Here is a 26,662-nt window from a genome sequence, read left to right on the forward strand (position 1 = left end):
GAGTCGTACTTGGCCACGCAGCCGTGGTTGAACTGGGAGTACAGGAGGGGACTAAGTACACACCCCTGAGGGGTCCCAGTGTTAAGGATCAGTGTGGCAGATGTGTTGTTGCCTACCCTTACCACCTGAGGGCGGCCCGTCAGGAAGTCCAGGATCCAGTTGTAGAGGGAGGTGTTTAGTTCCAGGGTCCTTAGCTTAGTGATGAGCTTTGTGTGTACTGTGGTGTTGAACGCTGAGCTGTAGGGTTACCTTGGCATGACGTTTTTAATAACGTGTAATTCTCTCTCGGACAAGGTGAGTTTTATTAATATATTTGCCACAGTATACAAAAAAAATTTTGACCGCTAATTAGCAACAGAGAAGACCTCTGCAAGACTCCAAATTCCTGCAAGAAGCTCCTACACGTCATCTCTAGCCAACACTGTCAGCTACCATTCACCAGCGGATCAGAGACATTCTGTGCCCAATCCATGATGAAACCATGTGCTGTATTGAAATTATTTGAATAAAGTGTTGAACTTCTTATGTCCCCTTTCTATGTCTTAGCTGGCCACTGACTATACTTTAGCTAGCTAGTTAGCAGAGCAGTAGATCAAAAAAACATTTAGTTTTACTTAGCCTAGATAATTGTTTGTACAGTATGTCAACTTTGGTGTCTAGTTCAGACCTTAAGGTATTTTTCAAAAGCATTAAAAGGTGAAAATACCATTATAAGTCTGGCCATGTGGAGAAGTGCAGCTATAGTGAGGGGGTGAGAAGTACTTAAGTAAGGATACTTTAAAGTACTACTTCAGTTGTTTTCGGGGGTATCTGTACTTTACTTTACTATTTATAATTTTGACAACTTTTACTTTTACTTCACTACATTCCTGAAGAAAATGTTGTACTTTTTACTCCATACATTTTCCCTGACACCCAAAAGTACTCGTTACACTTTGAATGCTTCGCAAGACAGGAAAATGGTCAGATTCAAGCACTTATCAAGAGAACACTTGGTCATCCCTACTGCCTCTGGCCAGGCAGACTCACTTAACACAAATGCATTTTTTATAAATAATTTTGGAGTGTTGGAGTGTGCCCCTTCTTAATATAATACATTTTAAATTATTTATAGTTTTACTTTTACTTTTGAGCAATTTGAGCAATTACATTTACTTTTGATACTTAAGTATATTTAAAACCAAATACTTTTAGACTTTTACTCAAGTAGTATTTTACTGGCTGACTTTCACTTTTACTTGATTAACTTTCTATTAAGGTATCTATACTTTTACTCAAGTACTACAATTGGGTACTTTTCCACCACTGGGTAAGGGCCAGCATGGGATAAAGTTTATCCTGTGTCGGTGAGTGTAGCTATTAAGTTTGAGCATCTTAGCAATACTATGTGTTCTACACAGCTGTCAACATTCTACAAGGAAAGAGACACTTAATCAATCATTAACCAGATGACCCAGTATACCAGACTTAGATGAGTGATAACTCAGTTCTAGAATGTTGTAATTGATGAGAATGAATCAAACAATCTATTGACATTCAGAATTATTGACTTTGTTTTGACAACCAGCCTATATTGTAGTTGCATGACCAGAGCACAGTATTTATTTATCCTGAATGGTATAACTAGCCTACCTGGTTAAATAAAGGTGAAAAAAGTGAATAAAAACATACATTCACACAGTCTTGATTTATAGGATCCTTCCCACTGTATGATTGATATGTCAAGTGATAAAATCCCAAGTTATCAATTAAGTTTATGGAAAAATGGCACTTGTCCTCATGAAAATTACAGTTGGTTCAATATTTTACAGCTGTAATGTCATCAATCAAATCAAACTTTACATTGCACATTTCTTAAAACAAAGGCATTTGAAGGTGTTTAAAGTCATGCATTGAAAGGCATGTGGCACTTAACATCCTTCCTCTTGGCAGGACATTCTCACTACCACATGTGAATGCCGCCGTGAAGCTCATAAGTGTAGCCATGCTGCTGCATTGGCTATTTATGCGGTTCACAATGTCAGCTGTACAGATGTGGAATGTGAGTGGAAGAAGCCAGCCGTGCCCATCAAGGTGCAATCAGTGGGACCTGTACCTGGACAAACACTACAAGCCTCTGTCCCTAGAGCCCACAGAGGAGGATCTTCAGTGGCTAAGGAACCATCTCTGGGGCAGGTTCAATGGAATTGCATGTATCCTTGAACCTGTCCCAGAACAACTACCCTCCCTGTCATCCCTGTCTGTACCGGACATTGTTAAAAAAACAAGGGCACCTGGGGCACGCAGGCCTCCTGCCTGGCATGGCGCTTTCGGTGGAGCTGCAAGAGGCTACATGGCAGGCAACAGTTAGACAGCGCAACAACCCAAACTGGCACACCATGAGGTGAGGGAGGTTAACGGCCAGCAATTGGGGAGCAGTGGTTACTCCGTCGCTGCTAAAAAGGGTCCTCAGATCACAGACGTTGGAAGGGGTGTTGTGTGTAAAGTGGGGCACAGATAACGAAGAGGAGGGCATCAAGGCATTCAAAATGTCCACAGGAATGGATGTGCAGGAGTCAGGGCTTTGGGTCACAGGGTCTGGTATCCTGGGTGCCTCACCGGAGTGTCGGATGGGCACCACAGCAGTGGTGGAGGCTAAGTGTCCCTATGGTGCAAGGGACCTTACCATTGAAAATGCAGTGAAGTCTAAGGATTTCTATATCAAGGAGGAGGGAGGGTCTTACCGCCTCCTTGAAGAGCATCCTCACTGAGGTCCAAAGGCAGCTCCACATCACTGGAATGGACACTTGATTCGTCGCTGTGTGGACCACCAAAGCCTCTATCACTATCCCCATCCAGCGTGACGACCTCTGGCAGACTCATATTGCTGGACTAGACAGGTTCTGTGCAGTTGGCACTGCAACAGTGAACATCTGTAAATATCTTGTAAAATTTTTTTTGCACACAAATCAGTTTTTATCTTACCTTGATGTTTTATTCCAATCAAATTGGGTTTTGCGGGGAGAGGGCACTGGATCAGTGTTATCGTCACACCTTTTGTCAGTAGCCAATGGTCCAAAAATATTCCACACACACTAGGCTCCCAGAATAGGTTACATTACATACAAGTTTTGATAAAAGCAGCCAACTAAAGTAATATAGTTAACTTTATCATGGGCACAGTGGGAATGTATATCTATGATGTTCAAATCATTTCTTAACCCCTCTCTTACTTGCTGAAGGCCCCAGTCATCTCTGCCTGTCCCTGGCATTGTCGAAAAACAAGTGAACAATGAATAAAGATCATACACAAACAGTAGGCTCCTAGAATAGTTTGTATTACATTCAAGTTTTACTCAAAGCAAACCAAATGAAGTAATGTAGGTAGTCTCTGCACAGTATGTTAGTTTAGCAGCTAACTATCCAGCCAGATTAAGTGGAATGAGTAAATGACAATATTTAAATTGAACAGACAATATTTCAAATGAACCTCTTAAGGATCCACCCCTTTTTTTCAATTTTCACCGAAAATGACATACCTAAATCTAACTGCCTGTAGCTCCGGCCCAATAGCAAGGATATGCATATTCTTGGTACCATTTGAAAGGAAACACTTTGAAGTTTGTGGAAATGTGTAAGGAATGTAATACAATAGATCTGGTAATAGATAATACAAAGAAAGAAAACAACCGTTATTTTGAATTTTTTGTACCATCATCTTTGAAATGCAAGAGAAAGGCCATAATGCATTATTCCAGCCCAGGTGCAATTTAGATTTTGGCCACTAGATGGCAGAGGTGTATGTGCAAAATGTTAGACTGATCCAATGACCCATTGCATTTCTGTTAAAAAATTGTGTCAAGACTGCCCAAAATTGCCACATTTGTTTATTAATAACTTTTCATGTTCAAAATTGTGCACTCTCCTCAAACAATAGCAAGGTATTATTTCACTGTAATAGCTACTGTAAATTGGACAGAGCAGTTAGATGAACAAGAATTTGAGCTTTCTGCCAATATCAGACATGTCTATGTCCTGGGAAATGTTCTTATTACTTACAACCTCATGCTAATCGCATCAGCCAACGTTAGCTCAACCGTCCTGTGGAAGGGACACCGATATATATATATATATAATATATACAGTGCCTTGCGAAAGTATTCGGCCCCCTTGAACTATGCGACCTTTTGCCACATTTCAGGTTTCAAACATAAAGATATAAAACTGTATTTTTTTGTGAAGAATCAACAACAAGTGGGACACAATCATGAAGTGGAACGACATTTATTGGATATTTCAAACTTTTTTAACAAATCAAAAACTGAAAAATTGGGCGTGCAAAATTATTCATCCCCCTTAAGTTAATACTTTGTAGCGCCACCTTTTGCTGCGATTACAGCTGTAAGTCGCTTGGGGTATGTCTCTATCAGTTTTGCACATTGAGAGACTGAAATATTTTCCCATTCCTCCTTGCAAAACAGCTCGAGCTCAGTGAGGTTGGATGGAGAGCATTTGTGAACAGCAGTTTTCAGTTCTTTCCACAGATTCTCGATTGGATTCAGGTCTGGACTTTGACTTGGCCATTCTAACACCTGGATATGTTTATTTTTGAACCATTCCATTGTAGATTTTGCTTTATGTTTTGGATCATTGTCTTGTTGGAAGACAAATCTCCGTCCCAGTCTCAGGTCTTTTGCAGACTCCATCAGGTTTTCTTCCAGAATGGTCCTGTATTTGGCTCCATCCATCTTCCCATCAATTTTAACCATCTTCCCCGTCCCTGCTGAAGAAAAGCAGGCCCAAACCATGATGCTGCCACCACCATGTTTGACAGTGGGGATGGTGTGTTCAGCTGTGTTGCTTTTACGCCAAACATAACGTTTTGCATTGTTGCCAAAAAGTTCAATTTTGGTTTCATCTGACCAGAGCACCTTCTTCCACATGTTTGGTGTGTCTCCCAGGTGGCTTGTGGCAAACTTTAAACAACACTTTTTATGGATATCTTTAAGAAATGGCTTTCTTCTTGCCACTCTTCCATAAAGGCCAGATTTGTGCAATATAGGACTGATTGTTGTCCTATGGACAGAGTCTCCCACCTCAGCTGTAGATCTCTGCAGTTCATCCAGAGTGATCATGGGCCTCTTGGCTGCATCTCTGATCAGTATTCTCCTTGTATGAGCTGAAAGTTTAGAGGGACGGCCAGGTCTTGGTAGATTTGCAGTGGTCTGATACTCCTTCCATTTCAATATTATCGCTTGCACAGTGCTCCTTGGGATGTTTAAAGCTTGGGAAATCTTTTTGTATCCAAATCCGGCTTTAAACTTCTTCACAACAGTATCTCGGACCTGCCTGGTGTGTTCCTTGTTCTTCATGATGCTCATAGTGCAGATATATCTACAAATTCATTGTTGTACACAATATTGTGTCATATTTGATGAGTTACTGACGTGTCCGTCCACAGGCTCGATCTGCTGTATTTTCAACAACTGGACGCTTGTGCTCAGATCACACTGGCACAGGATGTCCATGCATCGGATGGCCTGAGAGCGGCACTCCTATTGGATGGGAAATCAAAGAGACATTTGGTCAGTGGTGGGTCTTTTTCAATGCCTTATCAACATCTTTATCTGGACAGAAAATACCTTGTTTATCATAACAAAAACCCACCTTGGACAATGTGACAAGTGGTCCCTCAACATCTAATCCTCATGCCTCATTGTTTGTTCTTGTTTTCCAATCAACAGCTACTTCTCTGATGAGTGGGTCTTGAAGGTTTACAAGTGCACAGCAAGTCTGCAGCAGCACATTACTATAACAATGCAGATAAGGTGGGATGAATCTCAGGATATTGAAATCTTTTGGTAGAGCTTTTGCCCTCTCCGCATGGATCCTATTTCTCGCTATGTCTTTTGTGAGATGTCTCTCACTCTGTTAACTTTCCATTGATCAAGAATGGAGGAATGTTCACAGTGACTCCAGAATCCATCAAGCTCTAGATCAAGAAGCCTTTGGGTGCCAAAATAATGCCTCCAGACATCTCCAGATCTTCTCAAACTCCGACTTCTGGACAATGGCTTTGTCCGACACAGATCCTGGATACAGATCACTGCACTATGTTATCATCGCATTATGTGCAACTCCCAGGAGTAGGAGGGCATTGAACTGTACACAGAGTAGATTTGCTTCTGCAGAGCCATCTGACTTGGAGTAGCAACTTCTATGTCAGTACAGTCAATGACCATTCTGCATTTTCTGGAGCAGTCTTTATGATGCTAATGAAAAAAAGCTTGTGGATCACATGAATGAAAGTGATGGTAACATTTCTGACAGTGATTGCACTACAATGGAATAATTGAGCCAGGTGCACGTTGGTGTAACTTCATACACAACTTCATAAGCGCCATAAACACTCGATCCTCAAAAGACAGCACCTCGACCCTTCACTTGGCAAAGTAGACAGTGCAGTCCTTGCAATGTTCCAAGTATTTATCAACGATGTTGAACATGTATTATGTCCTTGGCTGGAAGTCCTGTTTCCATCCTAAGTACTTTATCAGACAGCTGTGATGCTAAATACCTGTTGCGGGTTTACAGCTGATTCTCCATTAGAACCTTCAACTGCGCTAATGTTTCCTACACATCAGTGAGAACATTCTGCAATTGTGCAGATAGCAGCCTTTTACATTCTTCAGCGGCCGAGAGGCCTGGATCTCCCTTTTCTGCCATGGTGGATGAGTCTGGATCTTCCTCTTCTGCCATGGTGGATGAGTCTGGATCTTCCTCTTCTGCCATGGTGGATGAGTCTGGATCTTCCTCTTCTGCCACGGTGGATGAGTCTGGATCTTCCTCTTCTGCCACGGTGGATGAGTCTGGATCTTCCTCTTCTGCCATGGTGGATGAGTCTGGATCTTCCTCTTCTGCCATGGTGGATGAGTCTGGATCTCCCTCTTCTGCCATGGTGGATGAGTCTGGATCTTCCTCTTCTGCCACGGTGGATGAGTCTGGATCTTCCTCTTCTGCCACGGTGGATGAGTCTGGATCTTCCTCTTCTGCCATGGTGGATGAGTCTGGATCTTCCTCTTCTGCCATGGTGGATGAGTCTGGATCTTCCTCTTCTGCCATGGTGGATGAGTCTGGATCTTCCTCTTCTGCCACGGTGGATGAGTCTGGATCTTCCTCTTCTGCCACGGTGGATGAGTCTGGATCTTCCTCTTCTGCCACGGTGGATGAGTCTGGATCTTCCTCTTCTGCCACGGTGGATGAGTCTGGATCTTCCTCTTCTGCCATGGTGGATGAGTCTGGATCTTCCTCTTCTGCCACAGTGGATGAGTCTGGATCTTCCTCTTCTGCCATGGTGGTCCATTTCTCTTTCCCAACAGAAAATGGCAGCTGCAGACCCAAAGTGAAAGACCAAAAAAAAAGTTCCTTTTACCAGCTACACTGAACAAAAAGATATACGTAATATGCAATCATTTCAAAGACTTTACTGAGTTACAGCTCACATAAGGAAATCAGTCAATTTAAATCAATTCATTAGGCCTTAATCTATGGATTTCACAAGAATACAGATATACATCTGGGAATACAGATCTGTCGGTCACAGACACCTTAAAAAAAGGTAGGGGCGTTAGTGGCTAATTAGTGTTTCATTTTGAGGGGATGATTACAGGCGAATGTATTGATAAAAGTTACTTTGTCCGAGAGAGATTAACGTTGTTATCAAAACGTCAAGCCAACACAAAAAAGGGAATACCAAGTCAGTTGTACAACTGAATGCCTTCAAATGTGTCTTCCACATTTAACACAACCCCTCTGAATCAGAGAGGTGGAGGGGGCTGCCTTAATTGACATTCCCCAGGGAACAGCCTTGCTCAGAGGCAGAACAACAGATGTTTATCTTGTCAGCTCAGGGATTCAATCCAGCAACCTTTCAGTTATTGGCTCAATGCTCTAACCACTAGGCTACTTGCCTCCCCATCGTATACAAAGTCGTTTTAATGTCCCCTATGGTGGAAATGGTGGGTAAAACTATTGGAACCATTTCCGTGTTTGACGGCTAGATTTTATGGGTATTATGACTCATACTGTGGTACTCAATATGAGGGACTGTCACACATGCAGAGGCGTAAAAGCTGTGTGCAAATGCAGTGATGGCGTCAACTTACTGCCTATCATAGTGATTTATATAGGGGGCTGTCAAACAATTGTTTAAGGGCATGAGGGCAAGCACACTACCTTATGAACCTCTACCACTATAAAGCTGAACAAAGAAGTCTGTCTTCTGCACCATTATTGTCACAATGTATTTTAAGTTTGCTGAGTAGTTTTAATCTATCCAGTCCCATCTGTTTTTAATACCCCCACACCCTAGCCTAAAGCTGCAACTTCTCATTGTAGAGGGGAAATATTCTATGTATAGTTTAATGTATGAGAATAGATATAATACAGGAGTAGTCTGAACTAAATTGTGTGTATGTATGGGTTTGTGTATGGTGTCATTGATTGTTTATGTGCCTCTGGGAAAAGATCACACCTTGTAGACTGCCTGGAATGTGTCAGTAGATGGGCTCTAATGAGTTTGTCAGTGGCACTACGATGCTACATTACAAATGGCTGCCTTAATGAACCTTCCTCAACAGACAACTAGCTAGAGGTCCACTTCAACATCGTCTAGATAAGGTTTCAGATGGTTCTTTACTTTATCCATCTGCTTTGGTGTCATTTCATCGTCTCCCTCCATGACCAACACTTCGCCTTGCACTCGGCCTTGAAGAGAAGAAGGATGGGCTGTTTTAAGTAACTGTAGATGCATCATGAAGGATGGCTCAGGGGTGACAAACCTGGCAGCCATTGGAGATTCAGATGGATTCCTGTGACACTTAAAGCCTGTGCCATCTGAGAATGTGCCACTGAATGCAACGATCCTCCTCTCCTTCAGCGAGTCAACCATTCTCTGAGCAGGGACAGACTGCACAGATATGGTTGCCTGTTTGACAGTCAGGTATTTACTTTTCGTAAAAATCATCATAGTTAAAAAATATATATGCAGTATTTTGTGTTGGTCAATATTACATACTGTAAAGCATCGATATAGGCCTAAGTCTTTACAGAGGACACCAAAGATTAATTCAATTATTTGTTATTTACTGGACAGGTTTATACAGAAATAACACATACATCAGTCACTACATAAACTATGGAAGACATGAGGGCAAAACAATCCATGACAACAACAGCTTGCACACTATCTGTTTCATATTGTGGTAAGCAGAAGCGTAATTCAGAAGTGTCATTATTGTTGTCTGTGCTCAACACTAAAATCAGCTTTCCCTAGTCCTAGAGTACACTTACCCCATGACATCAGCTTTCCCTAGTCCTAGAGTACACCTACCCCATGACATCAGCTTTCCCTAGTCCTAGAGTACACTTACCCCATGACATCAGCTTTCCCTAGTCCTAGAGTACACTTACCCCCTGACATCAGCTTTCCCTAGTCCTAGAGTACACTTACCCCCTGACATCAGATTTCCCTAGTCCTAGAGTACACCTACCCCATGACATCAGCTTTCCCTAGTCCTAGAGTACACCTACCCCATGACATCAGCTTTCCCATAGAGTACACTTACCCCAGCTTTCCCTAGTCCTAGAGTACACCTACCCCATGACATCAGCTTTCCCTAGTCCTAGAGTACACTTTCCCTAGTCCTAGAGTGCACCTACCCCATGACATAGTCCTAGAGTGCACCAGCTTTCCCTAGTCCTAGAGTACACCTACCCCATGACATCCGCTTTCCCATCCTAGAGAGTCCTAGAGTACACTTAGCATTTCCCTAGTCCTAGAGTACACCTTACCCCATGACATCAGCTTTCCCTAGTCCTAGAGTACACCTACCCCCTGACATCAGCTTTCCCTAGTCCTAGAGTACACTTACCCCCTGACATCAGCTTTCCCTAGTCCTAGAGTACACTTACCCTATGACATCAGCTTTCCCTAGTCCTAGAGTACACTTACCCCCTGACATCAGCTTTCCCTAGTCCTAGAGTACACCTACCCCATGACATCCGCTTTCCCTAGTCCTAGAGTACACCTACCCCATGACATCCGCTTTCCCTAGTCCTAGAGTGCACCTATCCCCTGACATCAGCTTTCCCTAGTCCTAGAGTACACCTACCCCATGACATCCGCTTTCCCTAGTCCTAGAGTACACTTACCCCTGACATCAGATTTCCCTAGTCCTAGAGTACACCTAGCTTTTCCCTAGTCCTAGAGTATACTTACCCCCTGATATCAGATTTCCCTAGTCCTAGAGTACACCTACCCCCTGACATCAGCTTTCCCTAGCCCTAGAGTACACTTACCCCCTGACATCAGCTTTCCCTAGTCCTAGAGTACACTTACCCTATGACATCAGCTTTCCCTAGTCCTAGAGTACACTTACCCCCTGACATCAGCTTTCCCTAGTCCTAGAGTACACCTACCCCCTGACATCAGCTTTCCATAGTCCTAGAGTACACCTACCCTGTGACAGTAGTGCTCAACTGTAGGCCCAACACTTTGGTGGAGACATCCCCTTGCAGATCTGGGTGGAAAGTCTCTATGCCTGTCCCAACGCCTGTGCCCTGGGGGATGTGGGTCCTGGCACCATCGTCCTCTCCCTCAGCGCCATCACCTACCATTTATGGTTATGTAACCAGGCAGGCCAAAACTTAATCCCACCAAAACAAGACGAAATTTCAATGGTCTTTTCAAACGGCTCTTACACAAAGTTCCCACATATGCTGAGCACTTGTTGGCTGGTTTTCCTTCACTCTGCGGTCCAACTCATCCCAAACCATCTCAATTGGGTTGAGGGCAGGTGATTGTGGAGGCCAGGTCATCTGATGCAGCACAACATCCCTCTCCTTGGTCAAATAGCCCGTGTGGTGTTAAAAATAAAGAAAACCCTTGAATAAGTAGGTGTGTCCAAACTTCTGACTGGTACACATATATATATATATATAACATTTCTGTAGGATCTCAAATAGATAAGATTACAGTCAATTGTTTTATTTAGTATACATGTGAATTTGTTAAAATAATATAAAATAATTTTATTTTGTTAAAATATTATTACAAAAGACAAGATTAGACATTGTTAATGTATGTGTAGGACACTGGGGCTTTGTACATAGCTTAAAACCCTCTTCAAACACAGGAAAGGAGAATGGAAAAACATCACTTTTTAATACATGTCATTTCTATCTGAAATGCTGTCGCAATGAACGTCACATCACCCGAGACCAAACCCTGCTGTGGTTAATATAAGCCCATGTGACAATGTTGTGAAATTAGATCCATATTTTTCCACCACAACAATGACATATTTTGTACATAATGCCTTCAGAAAGTATCCACCCCCCTTACGTTTTCCACATTGTTGTTACAGCCTTTAAAAATCTATTCAATTGAGGTTTTTTTGTCACTGGCCTACACACCCTTCATTAAAAATGAAAAGCTGAAATGTCTTGAGTCAATAAGTATTCAACCCCTTTGTTATGGCAAGCCTAAATAAGTTCAGGAGTAATCATTTGCTTGAGTCACATAAGTTGCATGGACTCACTGTGTGTGCAATAATAGTGTTTAACCAGATTTTTGAATGACTACCTCATCTCTGTAACCCACACATACAATTATCTATAAGGGCCCACGGTCAAGTAGTGAATTTCAAACATAGGTTTAACCACAAAGACCAGGGAGTTTTCCCATGCCTCGCAAAGATGGGCACCTATTCATAGATGGGAAAAAATTAAAAAGCAGACATTGAATATAGTGAAGTTATTAAGTACACTTTGGATGGTGTATCAATGCACCAGGTCACTACAAAGACACAGGTGTCCTTCCTTACTCAGAAGCCAGAGAGGCACTAAACTGCTCAGGGATTTCACCATGAGGCCAATGGTGACTTTAAAACAGTTAGAGATTAATGCCTGTGATGGGAGAAAACTGAGGATTGATCAACAGCATTGTAATTATTCTACAAAACTAACCTGATTGACAGAGTGAAAAGGAGGAAGCTAGGGGTATGAATACTTTCTGAAGGCACTGTACACAGACTGATATTATTTAAGGCAGTCTTCATAGGCAGACTACTTATAGATGATAGTTATCAGCACATTGAAAAAAGTTTACGCCGAACAAGTGTATCAGACCTACAAGCATTCAGTCCATAACAACAGTCATTTTAGTCACATAGTATAGAAAAGGTTAACAGTTAACATTCAGATATGCAGGAGAACAGTTTTTATATATGAGAGAGAGAGACGTTCTATAAAATATATAATGCAACAGGGACCCTTTTCACCATCTTTCTAGTGTTAAAATCCATTTTAAAAATACAACAAACCAGCCAGCTGGTTGGAAAACACAAACAAATCATGATCCTTCATAAGATCATGTTTGGAGACATCTACTAGTGTGAAAGTATGTTGAATATGTATGCCCAAATCTGAGAACAACACCTAGCTTCTTACCTCTGGTGTTTGCACCAAATAACCATCAGATGGGTTTAGCATATAAAACTTCCCGAAACTGCTACACCTATCCAGTTCCTTGAGATCTGTATTTACAAAAAAATTGACAGAATAGGAGATGTCTGTTTTTTGGGGACATAATCTTCACTCGTTTCCTTCTCAAACCCCATTGGAAGAGAAGGTCGAGGGGAGAGGAATCCTGGAATGTATGCCATTGAGATAGTTGGTTGAAGAAAAGAGACTGATCCCTCAGTAAGCCCTTTCTCCACAAGAGGGAGCCAAAGTACTACAGTCTAAATTGGATAAACACCAGTCAGACAGTGCTGAGGACTTTCTCCATCACCAGGTCTCCTTCAGTGGTGACGAGACTAGCACGGTCATCACAGAGAGGGTCTGGTGCCTTGGGTCATGTAAGGGAAAAATACATTACAAAGTAGCGTATAAAAACATGTATTGGTATTTTCTTTAAAGTACTACATTTGTCCGATAGTTATTCATATTTGTGTAAACTGTGCGGTACGGTCCTCCTCATGGCTCCCAGCTCAGCCAGTGCTCCAGGATGACTGCATTATATTTTTAGAGTTAGTCCACAAGCTTCATTGCAGAGGCCTCAATTAAAATGAATCTTCACCAGTCGTAATGGCTCTCTATCACCACTTGCTCATAGACACCAGCACACACCCTGAAAGAATGAAAAGTGGCAGAGTAAGACCTGTGTGTGCGTTTGATGTATTATTATTGTGTGTGCGTGTGTCCTTTCTGGTTTCTCACCTGTTACTGCGCAGTAAACCATTCAGGGATGTGGTGCCGTCTCTACTGACAAACAGTCGCAGGTTACTGTCTGAGGAGGAAATAAACACACCAAGAGACAAATGAAACAGTACAAAAGAGACAAGTTATGTAAAAAAAGAACCCCCCAAAAATGTAGTGGTCAAGTGAAAGGGCAGGGTGAGGTTGGGGCTCCATACCTTCAGTGTTACTTATGTCAGCAAAGTTCTGGCTCTGGATGATCTTTTCAACAATATCGTCGGCATCGATGCGGGTGTCATTCACCCAGGAGGGATGGCTCTCCACTGAATCCTGCTTCCTCCTGTCACAGGGTGGAGGGAAAAGGCCCAGTCAGTGGATAAACAGCAGTCATACAAATAGCAATAGTGTTCCACTGACAGTTCCACTCGTTTGTTTTCATAGATTGTCAAAACAAACACATTTGGCTAAACACATCTGGTGAGTGGAAGGTCTTGCCTGGGGGGTCTGTTGGATGGCAAGACGGGCCGAGGGGGTCGAGGGGGTCTCCCTGGCCTCTCTCCCTCTGTTGGAGTGTCTACTGTCACACTGAGGCCCCCAGATGTGCCGCTTCCTGTGGAGGTGTTCCTCCTGTGTGTGAGGTCAGACATACTAGAGGAGCAGGAGTGCTCTGTGCTGCAGCCTGGGGGACAAGACATTTACATTACAGACTTAGGTGCAAATATCAACAAACAAAAAAACTCTGAAGAGGAAAGATGGGGAACATGAACCCACACACCTGAGATCCTGCTCAGCTGGCTGGCATAGCTGGAGTTGCGAGAGTGCCCCGACTGGAATACTTCCCCTGGGCTAGCTGCCTGGGTCTGGTCTGACTCCTCTGGAAGACCTGACACCAAACAGAGCCACACCTCAGAGACCCTCACCATGTGTCCCATACCTAGGTTAACTGTTTAGTGTTGATGGATTATCATAACATACCCACTGTTACCAGGTTTGAGCGGATCCACGTGCCCTGTCGTACCTGAGCTGATGATCGAGGGCCTGGGCTTCATGGACCGGCCCAGAGAAGTGGGCCGGTTAGGGGTTCCAGTGCCCTCCCCCTTACAGTCCAGCTGCAGGACATAGTCCTGGCCTGAGATGGAGATGGACTTGGCTGTGCTGGGGGCACTGCAAAAAAACATGACTGGTCAGTCCACATTACACTGTGCAATGTTAAGTTTGCTTGATGGGCTAATTGACTCCCCATTGGGGGGTGCCAGAGTCACATTTTCTAAATGCATGAAGATGAAAGATAGATCAGAGATTTGAACATGTCAGGTCACTCACGTTTTAAAGCATGGATCACCAGATAGGAGGGCCATCCCAATAGTCACCTTCAGACAAAATCCAGACAAAATCTACTTTTATGACAATAAGAACATATAAAAAGTAGCAAGTAATGTTTGCACTAGCTACAGTATATTTTTTATTTTACCTTTAACTAGGCAAGTCAGTTAAGAACAAAATCTTATTTTCAACTGCCTGGTCAGGGGCAGAACGACATATTTGTACCTTGTCGGCTCGGGGATTTGAACTTGCAACCTTCCGGTTACTAGTCCAACACTCTAACCACTATGCTATCCTGTCGCCCCAGAATGCCACAGATCATCTATATCAAAGTTCAGTTGAGGTGCTGCGCATCAACAGCCCTGGGTTATCAGTGGAACGAGGGGTCCTTTACCACAATACAAAGTCACTAAGTATAAAATATGTCAGTTGTTCTGCACAACCAAACAAAACCCAACCCTGACAAAGTCCCAAGGTCAATAGTCTTGACTCCTGCCCACCCTAGCACAGTCCCTTGCCTTCAGTATGGAGTTGTCCTGCCTAGTATTCTTGGTGTCGTATCCCTCCAGCAGACAACATCGGACTGCAGAGCCCGAGCCAGCGAACTCTGCCATGTTGAGGTCAGTAAAACCCAGCTGAGGGAGAAAGAACAGTTACTTTCACTACAGTAGTTTTAATCCTGCGTATACTGTGAGGTAGCCATGACATTTAACATTTAGGTTTTCTAGCCCTAAGGGACTGGATATAGAGATATATTTTCTTTGAATCTCAGGTTATCCAAGAGGAGCCTAATTTCCTTTTCTCCAGGTTCAATTTCGTCAAAGCTATTGTTTACAGATGTGTGTATTTAAGGAAGCCCATTTCCAAAGAGGAAAGGGGTTTTATTTAGCTTAAGGAAATCCATAAGCATAGCGTGAGAAAACACAGGAAGGGTCCCTGGCTAGCTGAGAGAGTGCATCATCTATAAACTTTCCCCAGCTTTATTTGAAGTTAATTTCCAATTAACAAAAATATAAATGCAACATGCAAAGTGTTGGTCCCATGTTTAAATGTAATAAATGATCTCAGAAATGTTCCATAAGCACAAAGAGTTTATTTATCCTAAATTTTGTGCACAAATTTGTTAACATCCCTGTTAGTGAGCATTTCTCCTCGCCCAAGATAATCCATCCACCTGAAAGGTGTGGCATATCAAGAAGCTGATTAAACAGCATGATCATGACATACTGTAGGTGCACCTTGTGCTGGGGACAATAAAAGGCCAGTAAAATTGACAGTTTTGTCACAACACAATGCCACAGATGTCTCAAGTTTTGAGGAAGAGTGCAATTGGCATGCTGACTGCAGGAATGTCCACCAGAGCTGTTGCCAGATAATTGAATGTTCATTTCTCCACCATAAGAAACCTCTGTCATTTTAGAGAATTTGGCAATACGTACAACCGGCTTCAGACCCGCGGACCTTGTGTAACCATGCCAGCCCAGGACCTCCGGCATCTTCACCTGCGGGCTCATCTGAGACCATTCACCTGGACAGCTGATGAAACTGTGGGATTGCACAACCAAAGTATTTCTGCACAAACCTTCAGAAATTGTCTCTGGGAAGCTCATCTGTGTCCTCATCCTCCTCACCAGGGTATTGACCTGACTGCACGTCGGCATTGTAACCAACTTCAGTGGGCAAATGTTCACCTTCGATGGCCACTGGTATGCTGGAGAAGTGTGCTCTTCACGGATGAATACTGATTTTAACTGTACCGCATCATGTGGAGAAGTAGTTTGCTGATGTCAACGTTGTGAACAGAGAGCCCCACGGTGATGGTGGGGTTATAGTATGGGCAGGCATAAGCTACAGACAATAAACACAATTGCATTTATCGATGGCAATTTGAATGCACAGAGATACCGTGACGAGACCCTGAGGCCCATTGTCGTGGCATTCATTCGCCACCATCACCTCCTGTTTCAGCATAGTAATGCACATCCCCCATGTCGCAAGGATCTGTACACAATTCCTGGAAGCTGAATATGTCCCAGTTCTTCCATGGTCTGCATACTCACCAGACATGTCACCCATTGAGCATGTTTGAGATGGTCTGGATTGACGTGTACGACAGTGTGTTCCAGTTCCCGCCAATATCCAGCAACTTGGCACAGCCACTGAAGAGGAGTGGCACAAAATTCCGCAGGACACAATCAACAGCCAGATCAATCAACAGCTATGCGAAGGAGATGTCGCTCTGCATGAGCCAAATGGTGGTCACAACAGACACTGACTGGGTTTCTGATCCACTCCCCTACATTTAAAATATATATATATATCTGTGACCAACAGATATCTGTATTCCCAGTCGTGTGAAATCCATAGATTAGGGCCGAATGAATTGATTTAAAATGACTGATTTCCTTATATGAACGGTAACTCTGTAAAATCTTAGAAATTATTGCATGTTGCGTTTATATTTTTGTTCAGTATAGTTTACTCAATTTATACATAGTGCCAAAGTTGTAGCTTGTGTTTGTAGAAGTGGAGTGACTAATGTGAATGTTTAAAATGTCTTAACAGCAGTGTTGATGTGTGTTGACATCAGGCTACAGTAAATTGTAATGTGTTCGTGGTAATAGGGTGGGATGCTCAGGAGGAGTGGGCTCTTACCTTTGAATATGTTTTTCCTCCTTTGAGTTCCTGTAGTGAAAACAGGAAAAGGGAGATGACTACTGAGCATTGACAGTCTGGCACACAGTGTAGTGTGTGTTTAACACTGATCTATGATCAGATTACAGAGGCTACAGAGTTTACACTATCAGGGGTGTGAATAATGAATGGAAAGATAAATAACCCAGTGGTACACGCAGGAAACGGTAGTCCCTGATATTCACAGACAAAGAGATAACAGCAGAGAGCTGTGTGTTGCTTAGACAGGTCCCCCAAAAGTCAGACAGACCTTCCGCACAGAGACCCGACAGATGGCGGGATCCAGCACTCCAGTCGTGGGGTTGGTGCTCATTTTACACACAAAGGTAAACCTCTTCTTCCAGCAAACACAGTTCTCCTGAACCTCCTCTCTGTAGGACAAGAGGACAGGAATCAGAGCGGGCATGGCACTACAGTACAGCTACATAAACCTCAATAAACTGTTATTAGTGTCAAGGGAGTTAATGACAGTCATTACTGTTTGAGTGGTCTCACAATGAGAAGTTACTAATTCGACGGCACATAAGACATCACTTGTGCTTTGGCCCTCGCTCTTCAACGTTTTGCTCCAGTTTTAGTGAAAGCAAACTTGTTGTTAAGGAAACGGTGAACAATAGCCTGTGGGCTTCTGTAAAAACAGAGTTCACATTGTAAATAGGCCAGTGCCTGACGTCACCCTGTCCGTCCATACATTCAGGGAAATGGCTGAGAGTATACAGAGAAGGACGGTTGATGTAAAAACAGTCCTGGTGATAATCTGTCTACTTCCCATTTTAACTCACTTCATACTCTCCCCTTCCCAACTGAACTGAATGTAACCATTGTCAGTATTAGTCATGCCCCGTGCCTGGACCCAGCCACTCAGAATGCACAGGAGTAACTCAAGTGAATCCAGGGCTTAATGTGGACTCTAGAAATAATGAATAACTTACAGAGCATGAGGAGCTAATGTAAATTTACAGGGCTGGATATGCGTACTCATCATCTCCAATGTAAACAAACAGCCATGGATACACCCAAACTAAAAGCGCACAGAGTAGGGAGGTGGACAGATCAGCCTGTTTACTGTAGTGTGTACCTATTGCCTTGTGGGAGTGCTCCTGGCTTATGAGCCTGAGTAACAGGCAGTTTACTTTGGACACGTCAGTCAGACAGGAAGTGGCAAAAAATAGACCCAAGCCTGTTTAAACAGCATGATCATTAAACAAGTGAAGTTTGTGCTGGGGGACAATAAAAGGCCACTAAAATGTGAAGTTTTGTCACAGAACACAACACTAGATGTCTCAACTTGAGGGAGCGTGCAATTGCTCATTTCTCTACCATCATTTTAGAGAATTCGGCAGTGCATCCAACAGGCCTCACAATCACAGACCACGTGTAACCACACCAGCCAAGGACCTCAACATGCGTAATTCTGATTGACTGGGCCTGACTACCCATGGCTGCACCCCTGCCCAGTCATGTGAAATCCATAGATTAGGGACTAATTCATTTATTTCAATTGACTGATTTCCTTATACGAACTGTAACTCAGTAAAATCTTTTAAATTGTTGCATGTTGCGTTTATATTTTTGTTCAGTATGTTTCAGGCAACAACAGAACAAAGGGAGTTCTGTACTCCCCAGGCCCTATGATAACACACCATCTCTATCAAAGACATGGGACCACCAAATCAGTCTCTGTGTTTCTGAGTAGACCTGCACTCGGGTTACAGAGATAAACCAGAGACAGAATTGCCAGATAACTCAAGCAGATAAATTGTCTCCATCCAATCTGTTATATAATCCTCAAAAAGAGACTTAAAAGGGGTGCATAGCATACCCGGGTCTTGTATCATTGCAGGGGAAGTGGAGTGGAGGGCAACATTCTTTTTAACTCTATGTGTTTATCAATGATGACAGGCATAGGAGAAAAACATCCGGTGAACAGTAATCATAGAAAGGGTTATCATGATGATTTAGTTTGTTTTTGTGCTCTTTCAAAGGCCCTACACAGTTCAGAAGTTCAATGAGGTGCATCATATGGTTCTCTACAGAGCGCCTATCGGAAAGTCCAGAGGAATGGTTGGGGAATGTTAAAAAATACAATAAAATAAAAACTAATAGCAGGAACAGCCACATCTAGTGGTCAGAACTTGGTAATATCAGGATGTACGACGGGCCATAAACCTAACAACTTCAATTACTAATTTCTCTGAACATAAAAAATGAAATTCACTGAGAATATATTCGATAGGATGAAGAAACAAATACGCCGAGCTGCAGCTCCATATTACTTGTCAGACAGAGAATTGATACTGTATACACATTGGGTTTGGATTGGCGTGGGGTGTGTGTGTGTGTGTGTGTGGGGGGGGGGGGGGGGGGGGGGGGGTCTGTGGATGGCAATTTCTTTGGGTTCCTCATGTCTTATTCATTGTTAGAAGTTTAGTCCAAATCAGATGTTAAGTACTATATTTATTGAATATTATATGAATCCTATAAATTAAAATAAAGTGGGGGGATGTTCTCTGGACATATAGGAGAAATACGCTGATGACCTCAGATCCAAGAGACATAACACATGTCCCCCTAAATCTTGTTTATGTGCGGCTACCTTTCATCTTTAGGTCAGTGTGTGAAGTCACACACTCCTCTACCAAACACTGAAAGCCCCAGAGGAGCATCCCTTTCCTCCCCAGCCTACTCTAAAACAAACACTCCCAGATCAAATACCGGAATCCTTTTGTGTTCCCATTTATATTACTAAAGTATACAATGACCTAGGTTCTAAACCTGAGGAGGAAGTTGAACCCTTAGAAACCCGGACCCAGTTTTACTTGCGTGAACATTAAACAGTGGTTAGGACAGCCCAAGGAAACCCCTAATAGCATTTCTGAAGAAAACAAATCAACACTCCTTGCAATAGTTATGCAATGTTTCATATATGTAACATCGGGTAGAAAGGGGTGCAAACCATCCAGTTTCAACAATATCTATTTCTGCATTGTGAACTGCTTACACTAAAATGTAAACATTAATCATGAAATCTAACTCATTATTTCTGAAACCCAAGTTATAAAAGCAGTATCATATATATTGCACAAGTTGTTAATCTTCAGTGTGTCCTTATTTGTGCACTGCAAAATTTCCATGAGCCCCGATACTTACACTATTCAAAACTTCCCACTCTCATTGGTGTCTGTCAGATATCTTACAGTCAAGGGCAGTTTGCTCACTTTTTTTCGTGTGTAAATTGGGACCCATAGACAGTTGACACTCAACTATATCTTTAATAAAGAAATCCAGACTAAATGTAACATCATAAAGATGTTAGCCCTTAATCATGACTCAGTTCATTACACATTTACACATTATGTTACATTACAGCCTTATTCTAAAATGTATCAAATTTAGACATTTTTGCAAAAGTATAAAATTTAAAAAACTGAAATACCTTATTTACCTAAGTATTCAGACCCTTTGCTATGAGACTCAAAAATGGAGCTCAGGTGCATCCTGTTTCCATTGATCATCCTTGTGATGTTGCTACAACTTTGGTGGAGTCCACCGGTGGTAAATTCAATTGATTGGACATGATTTGTAGAGGCACACACCTGTCTATATAAATCTCCCACAGTTGACAGTGCACGTCAGAGCAAAAACCAAGCCATGAGGTCGAAGGAATTGTCCGAGAGCTCAGACAGAATTGTGTTGAGGCACAGATCTGGGGAAGGGACCCAAAACATTTCAACAGCTTTGAAGGTCCCTAAGAACACAGTGGCCTCCATCATTCTTAAATGGAAGGTTGCAACCACCAATCTTCCTAGAGCTGGCCGCCCGGCCAAACTGTACAATCGGGGGAGAAGGGCCGTGTTCAAGGATGTGACCAAGAACCTGATGGTCACTGACAGAGCTCCAGTGTTCCTAAGTGGATATGGGAGAATCATCTCTGCAGCACTCCACAAAATCAGGCCTTTTTGTTAGAGTGGCCAGATGGAAGCAGTTCCTCAGTAAAAGGCACATGACAGCCTGTCTGGAGTTTGCCAAAAGGTACTTAAAGGACACAGACCATGAGAAACAAGATTCTCTGGTCTGATGAAACCAAGACTGAACTCTTTCTGAATGTCCTTGAGTGGCCCAGCCAGAGCCCGGACTTGAACTCTATCATCTCTGGAGAGACCTGAAAATAGCTGTACAGTGATGCTCCCCATCTGACAGAGCTTGAGAGGATCTGCAGAGAAGAATGGGAGAAACTGCCCAAATACAGGTGTGCCAAGCTTAAAGCGTCATACCCAGGAAGACTCAAAGTTGCAATTGCTGCCAAAGGTGCTTCAACAAAGTGCTGAGTAAAGGGTCTGAATACTTATGTAAATTTGAAATGTCTAGATTAGAGAGAGAAAAAATGAATCTAATCCATTTCAGAATAAGACTAACGTAACAAAATGTGGAAAATGTCGAGGTCTGAATACTTTCCGAATGCACTAAGTAATTTGACAAAGGCGTCTTCTGTACAAGGGAGTTTTGTTTGAACATTAACACGTGAAGCTTGCAGTACGGTTTTGTAAGCCCAAGGACTTTTTTTTTTTTTTGCTAATATGAACTAGGTTAAAATTGATACAACTTTTATAGGGTTATTGTTCCCACCCGGCCATATCTCCATGTTACAGCGCAGGTTTACGGAAGACAGAGGGACCACCTATGCTAATAAGCTATCTAGCATGCTCCGAAACCTGTGTGTAATGGAAGAAGGCCACCAGAAACGAAAAACACTGTCAGCTGCAACTGTGATCAAGTCGGTTAAGTGTACAATAAGTGTATATTTTGCATTTATTAAATTATTTTGATATGATATTAAAGTGCTTTATGTTTCTATAACCGTATCGCAATTGAGAATCGATTCACGTTTAGATGGGATTATTTGGCTGTCTTGGCTGCGAGAGCCAGACTACCTCTGAAAATAACATACAAGGTACTTGGACCTTAAAACTAGTTAGGGATAGGCGGGATGCAAATGTCTCAACTGGCCAATTGCCAGGGAAAATGCAGAGCGCCAGATTCAAATCAAATACTATAAAATTCAAACTTTCATTAAATCACACATGTAAGATACTCAATTAAAGCTACACTCGTTGTGAATCCAGCCAACATGTCAGATTTTAAAAATGCTTTTCGGCGAAAGCATAAGAAGCTATTATCTGATAGCCTGCACCATCTGCACCAGCAGTAAACAAAGGAGTTAGCATATTTCAACCCTGCAGGCGCTACACAAAACGCTGAAATAAAATATAAAACATGCATTACCTTTGACGAGCTTCTTTTGTTGGCACTCCAATATGTCCCATAAACATCACAATTGGTCCTTTTGTTAGATTAATTCCGTCCATATATATCCAAAATGTCCATTTATAAAGCGTGTTTGATCCAGAAAAAAACAACTTACAAAAAACGCAACGTCACTACAAAATATTTCAAAAGTTGCCTATAAACTTTGCCAAAATATTTCAAACTACTTTTATAATACAACTTTAGGTATTTTTAAACGTTAATATTCGATCAAATTGTAGACGGGGCAATCTGTGTTCAATACAGGAATGAAAACAAACCAGCGCCACTTTTCACGTCTTGCGCAACTCACAAAAGTGTACCCAGTTCCTAGTTGGCCTACTTCTTCATTGCACAAAGGAATAACCTCAACCAAATTCCAAAGACTGGTGACATCCAGCGGAAGCGGTAGGAACTGAAAACAGGTTCCTAAGAAATATAACAATAACAAGTCGGGGAACAGAGAGAGGCAAAAAAAATATTCTGAACAGTTAGTTCTCAGGGTTTTGCCTGTTACATAAATTATGTTATACTCACAGACATGATTCAAACAGTTTTAGAAACTTCAGAGTGTTTTCTATCCAAATCTATGAATAATATGCATATCTTATATTCTTGGCATGAGTAGCAGGAAGTTGAAATTGGGCACGCTATTTATCCAAATTGTGAAAATTCTGCCCCCTAGCCCCAAGAGGTTTTTAAGGAGTAACGTAGGCTCCTTAAGAGTACATATTGGGCTACATAAAGTGTGGTTTGCATCATTGAACGACCGCAACAAGAATTGAGTGGCTATACATTGGCAAAAATACATATTTTGCTTAAGAAATTTACTCTGGTGTCTCTGGAAATCTATTGAGCATTTTGCATGCATTGAATTTTATAAACTCTCTTTTTGACAATGTACGAGACCGTTTCAGAGGAGCAAAACTGCCGTGTTGAAAGCTACAGAGGCGTGCCATTTAGAGTGATGATTTCCGGTTTATTAATTACAAAATGTTTATTAGGATCTCATCTAGAAGAGTGGTGTTATTTTATCATTTGATCTCGTACAGGCACGTTACCAGGTGTTTAAAGACACTTACGTGTATGTAACATTGGGCGTTAAAGGGTTTTTAATTACGGCTGTATCAATGGCTTGGCATATTCAAGCATTTGATTTGTTTTTCAGCTATACAGCAGCACTGCCATTTGTTTACTATACATTAATGGCAATATGTCAATTCTTCCATAGTAGCGGTCATGCTCAATGCATATGTGTTTTGCCGGATGTCTAGGCCGCATTTTCCGTACTTGACACACGTGCTTCGCTTTTCAACTAGCTAAAAGCTAGCTAGAGTCTGTGTGTACTTCTGTTTGTAGCACTGCATGGTAAAGCAACGCATAAGTTGAAAACATTGAACGCATGTGGTACACAGAACGTACTGCAGCCCAGTACGGCATCCCCAACGTAGCGTTGCGGACTGCTGCATTGACAATGAATGACTACCGCCGGAACGCAAAGAGTTTGATGCATCTGATGGACATGAGGCTTTGTTCAGCAGTCTTATGGCTTGGGAAAAGAAGCTGTTGAGGAGCCTTTTGGTCCTAGACTTGGCGCTTCGGTACCGCTTGCAGTGCGGTAACAGAGAAAAGTCTTTAACTTGGGTGATTGGAGTCTCCGCCAATTTTATGGGCTTCGCTCTGGCACCGCCTATTGTATAGGTCCTCAATGGCAGGAAGCTTGGCCCCAGTGATGTACTGGGCCGTTCCCACTACCCTCTGTAGCGCCTTACGGTCAGATGCCGGGCAGTTTCCATACCAGGCGGGGATGCAACCGGTCAGGATGCTCTCGATGGTGCAGCTGTAGAACCTTTTGAGAGTCTGGGGACCCACGTCAAATCTTTTCGGTCTCCTGAGGGGGAAAAGGTTTTGTTGTGCCCTCTCAACGACTGTCTTGGTATGTCAGGTCCATGATAGTTCGTTGGGGATGTGGACACCAAGGAACTTGAAACTCTCGACCCGCTCCACTACAGCCCCGTTGATGTTATTGGGGGCCTGTTCAGCCCACCTTTTCCTGTAGTTCACAATCAGCTCCTTTGTCTTGCTCAGATTAAGGGAGAGGTTGCTGTCCTGGCACGACACTGCCAGTTCTGACCTCCTCCCTATAGGCCGCATCATCGTTGTCGGTGATCAGGCCTACCACTTGTGTCGTCAGCAAACTTAATGATGGTGTTGGCCACAGAGTCGTGGGTGAACAGGGAATACAGGTGGGGACTAGGAACACACCCCTGAGGGGCCTCAGTGTTAAGGATCAGCATGGCAGACGTGTTGTTGCCTACTCTTACCACCTGGGGGCGGCCCATCAGGAAGTCCAGGATCCAGTTGCAGAGGGAGGTGTTTAGTCCCAGCGTCCTTAGCTTAGTGATGAGCTTTGAGGGAACGCTGAGCTGTAGTCAATGAACAGCATTCTCACATAGGTGTTCCTTTTGCAATAGAGATTGCATTATCTGTGGATCTGTTGGGGAGGTATGCGAATTGGAGTGGGGCTAGGGTGTCCGGGTGGATGCTGTTGATGTGAGCCATGACCAGCCTTTCAAAGCACTTCATGGCTACCAACGTAAGTGCCACGGGGCGGTAATTATTTAGGCAGGTTACCTTCGCTTCCTTGGGCACAGGGACTATGGCGGTCTGCTTGAAACATGTAGGTATTACAGACTCAGTCAGGGACGACACTTGACAGTTGGTCCACACATGCTTTGAGTATACGTCCTGGAAATCCATCTGGCCCAGCAGCTTTGTGAATGTTGACCTGTTTAAAGGTTTTGTTCACATCGGTACAGAGAGAGCGTTATCAGTCATCCATAACAGCTGGTGCTCTAATGCATGTTTCAGTGTTGCTTGCCTCGAAGCGAGCATAAAAGGAATTTAGCTCGTCTGGTAAACTTTCGTCAATGGGCAGCTCGCGTCTGGATTTCCCTTTGTAATCCTTAATAGGATGTAATGCTAGGGTTGCACAATTCCAGGAACTTTCAATAAAATGTCCTGGTTTTCCAGAAATCCTGGTTGGAGGTTTCCGGACATTCTGCTTATCCTCCAACCAGGATTTCGGGTAAAACAGGGAATATATTTTAAGTTCCTGGAATTTTGCAACCCTACCAATGTCGGACATAAATCCAACAATGTTAGACATACTTTGAAATTATTTGTACACAGACATTGTTTACTAACAATGCAGTAAAAACAAAGTTATGCTGGGGTACGAGTGGTATGAGGCATTTAAAGTTAACATTATGACAGCAGTTTGGTAATAGTTTGCTATATTGCCCATGCGGCATGCACACAGCGAACACAAAGCAACATTCTACCTTGATGAAGTTGCAACAAAGTCTCCACTGTCCAACAATCTCAGCTTGCAGAACAATACCCCGTTCACGAAAGGCACTGCAGTCAGCTCCTCCAATGTCAAATGTGTCTGAAACTTGAATTTTTTCTTTTTCGCAAAAAAAGCCATTGAAGGGTATTGTAATGGACCTGTAAATAATGACAAAAAGATTTAGCTGATGATGGCAACGTTTAGAGATTAAAACAGCCTACACTATTTATTCAACCTATTAAATTTTAAACAGATGTGGTGACTATAACACATTGAAACAATCTGAAATGACTTATTACTACAAAACATTGGTTACATACCTTGAGACCGACCACAGTGTGTATTGGCACCTCACAACTTTTTATTCTGTGTGCTTGATACGATGCTGACTCAAATGCTCTTGACTAACTACTGACCAGTCTTGAAATCTTGGAGTACAATACATTGTAGAACAAGCAATACATTTGTCAGGCACTTTTCTGTTCAAACAGCCTCTAATTCTTCTATCATGACATTTGATCTCTTTTCCACATATCGCAAGCTAAAGCTAGGAAAAAATGCAACTGACATGCCACCGGTAACCCACACAGTAAATTGGGTATGGTTCTAGTATACTACGAACCAATACCAAAATTGCTCAATTAGCTCCGCCCCTGGATGCTTTCGTGTCACTGATCGTGTAGGCTGGTGCTCCCACCGACGAGGTGAATACGACCCCTTGTGGCTATGCATAAGAGGTGGAGAGGTACG

The 26,662-nt window shown here is 42.7% G+C and overlaps 2 protein-coding genes across 2 annotated transcripts; both read right to left on the reverse strand.

The window, feature by feature from the left end:
- Positions 1–6,612: 6,612 nt before the first annotated feature.
- Positions 6,613–7,332, reverse strand: LOC139412329 (submandibular gland secretory Glx-rich protein CA-like). Its single transcript, XM_071159164.1, has one exon. The coding sequence runs from the start codon at positions 7,330–7,332 to the stop codon at positions 6,613–6,615; it is 720 nt and encodes a 239-aa protein (XP_071015265.1).
- Positions 7,333–12,755: 5,423 nt separating this feature from the next.
- LOC139411974 (early estrogen-induced gene 1 protein-like) lies at positions 12,756–26,443 on the reverse strand. The gene is made up of 12 exons (XM_071158742.1): positions 26,233–26,443; positions 25,905–26,070; positions 17,507–17,627; positions 17,218–17,247; positions 15,081–15,197; positions 14,563–14,609; positions 14,258–14,403; positions 14,015–14,122; positions 13,735–13,918; positions 13,458–13,579; positions 13,261–13,330; positions 12,756–13,171 (listed from the first exon to the last, which is right to left on the reverse strand). Exons 2-12 carry the CDS (start codon positions 26,048–26,050, stop codon positions 13,117–13,119), a joined length of 1,146 nt encoding a protein of 381 aa, XP_071014843.1. The 5' UTR covers positions 26,051–26,070; positions 26,233–26,443; the 3' UTR covers positions 12,756–13,116.
- Between the last annotated feature and the right edge of the window lie 219 nt (positions 26,444–26,662).

The sequence above is a fragment of the Oncorhynchus clarkii genome, chromosome 6 (genome assembly GCF_045791955.1).
Source record: "Oncorhynchus clarkii lewisi isolate Uvic-CL-2024 chromosome 6, UVic_Ocla_1.0, whole genome shotgun sequence".
NCBI classification, from domain to species: domain Eukaryota; kingdom Metazoa; phylum Chordata; class Actinopteri; order Salmoniformes; family Salmonidae; genus Oncorhynchus; species Oncorhynchus clarkii.

Bases quoted from the DNA above. Each gene is read 5' to 3' on its own strand.
- LOC139412329 (XM_071159164.1), bottom strand. From the start codon at position 7,332: ATGGCAGAAGAGGAAGATCCAGACTCATCCACTGTGGCAGAAGAGGAA.
- LOC139411974 (XM_071158742.1), bottom strand. From the start codon at position 26,050: ATGGCTTTTTTTGCGAAAAAGAAAAAATTCAAGTTTCAGACACATTTG. The intron at 17,628-25,904 runs GTAGAATGTTGC...CTTGTCCTACAG, and splicing joins TTTGTTGCAACTTCATCAAG to AGAGGAGGTTCAGGAGAACT. The intron at 14,404-14,562 runs GTGAGTGACCTG...GTTTTTTTGCAG, and splicing joins GGTGATCCATGCTTTAAAAC to TGCCCCCAGCACAGCCAAGT.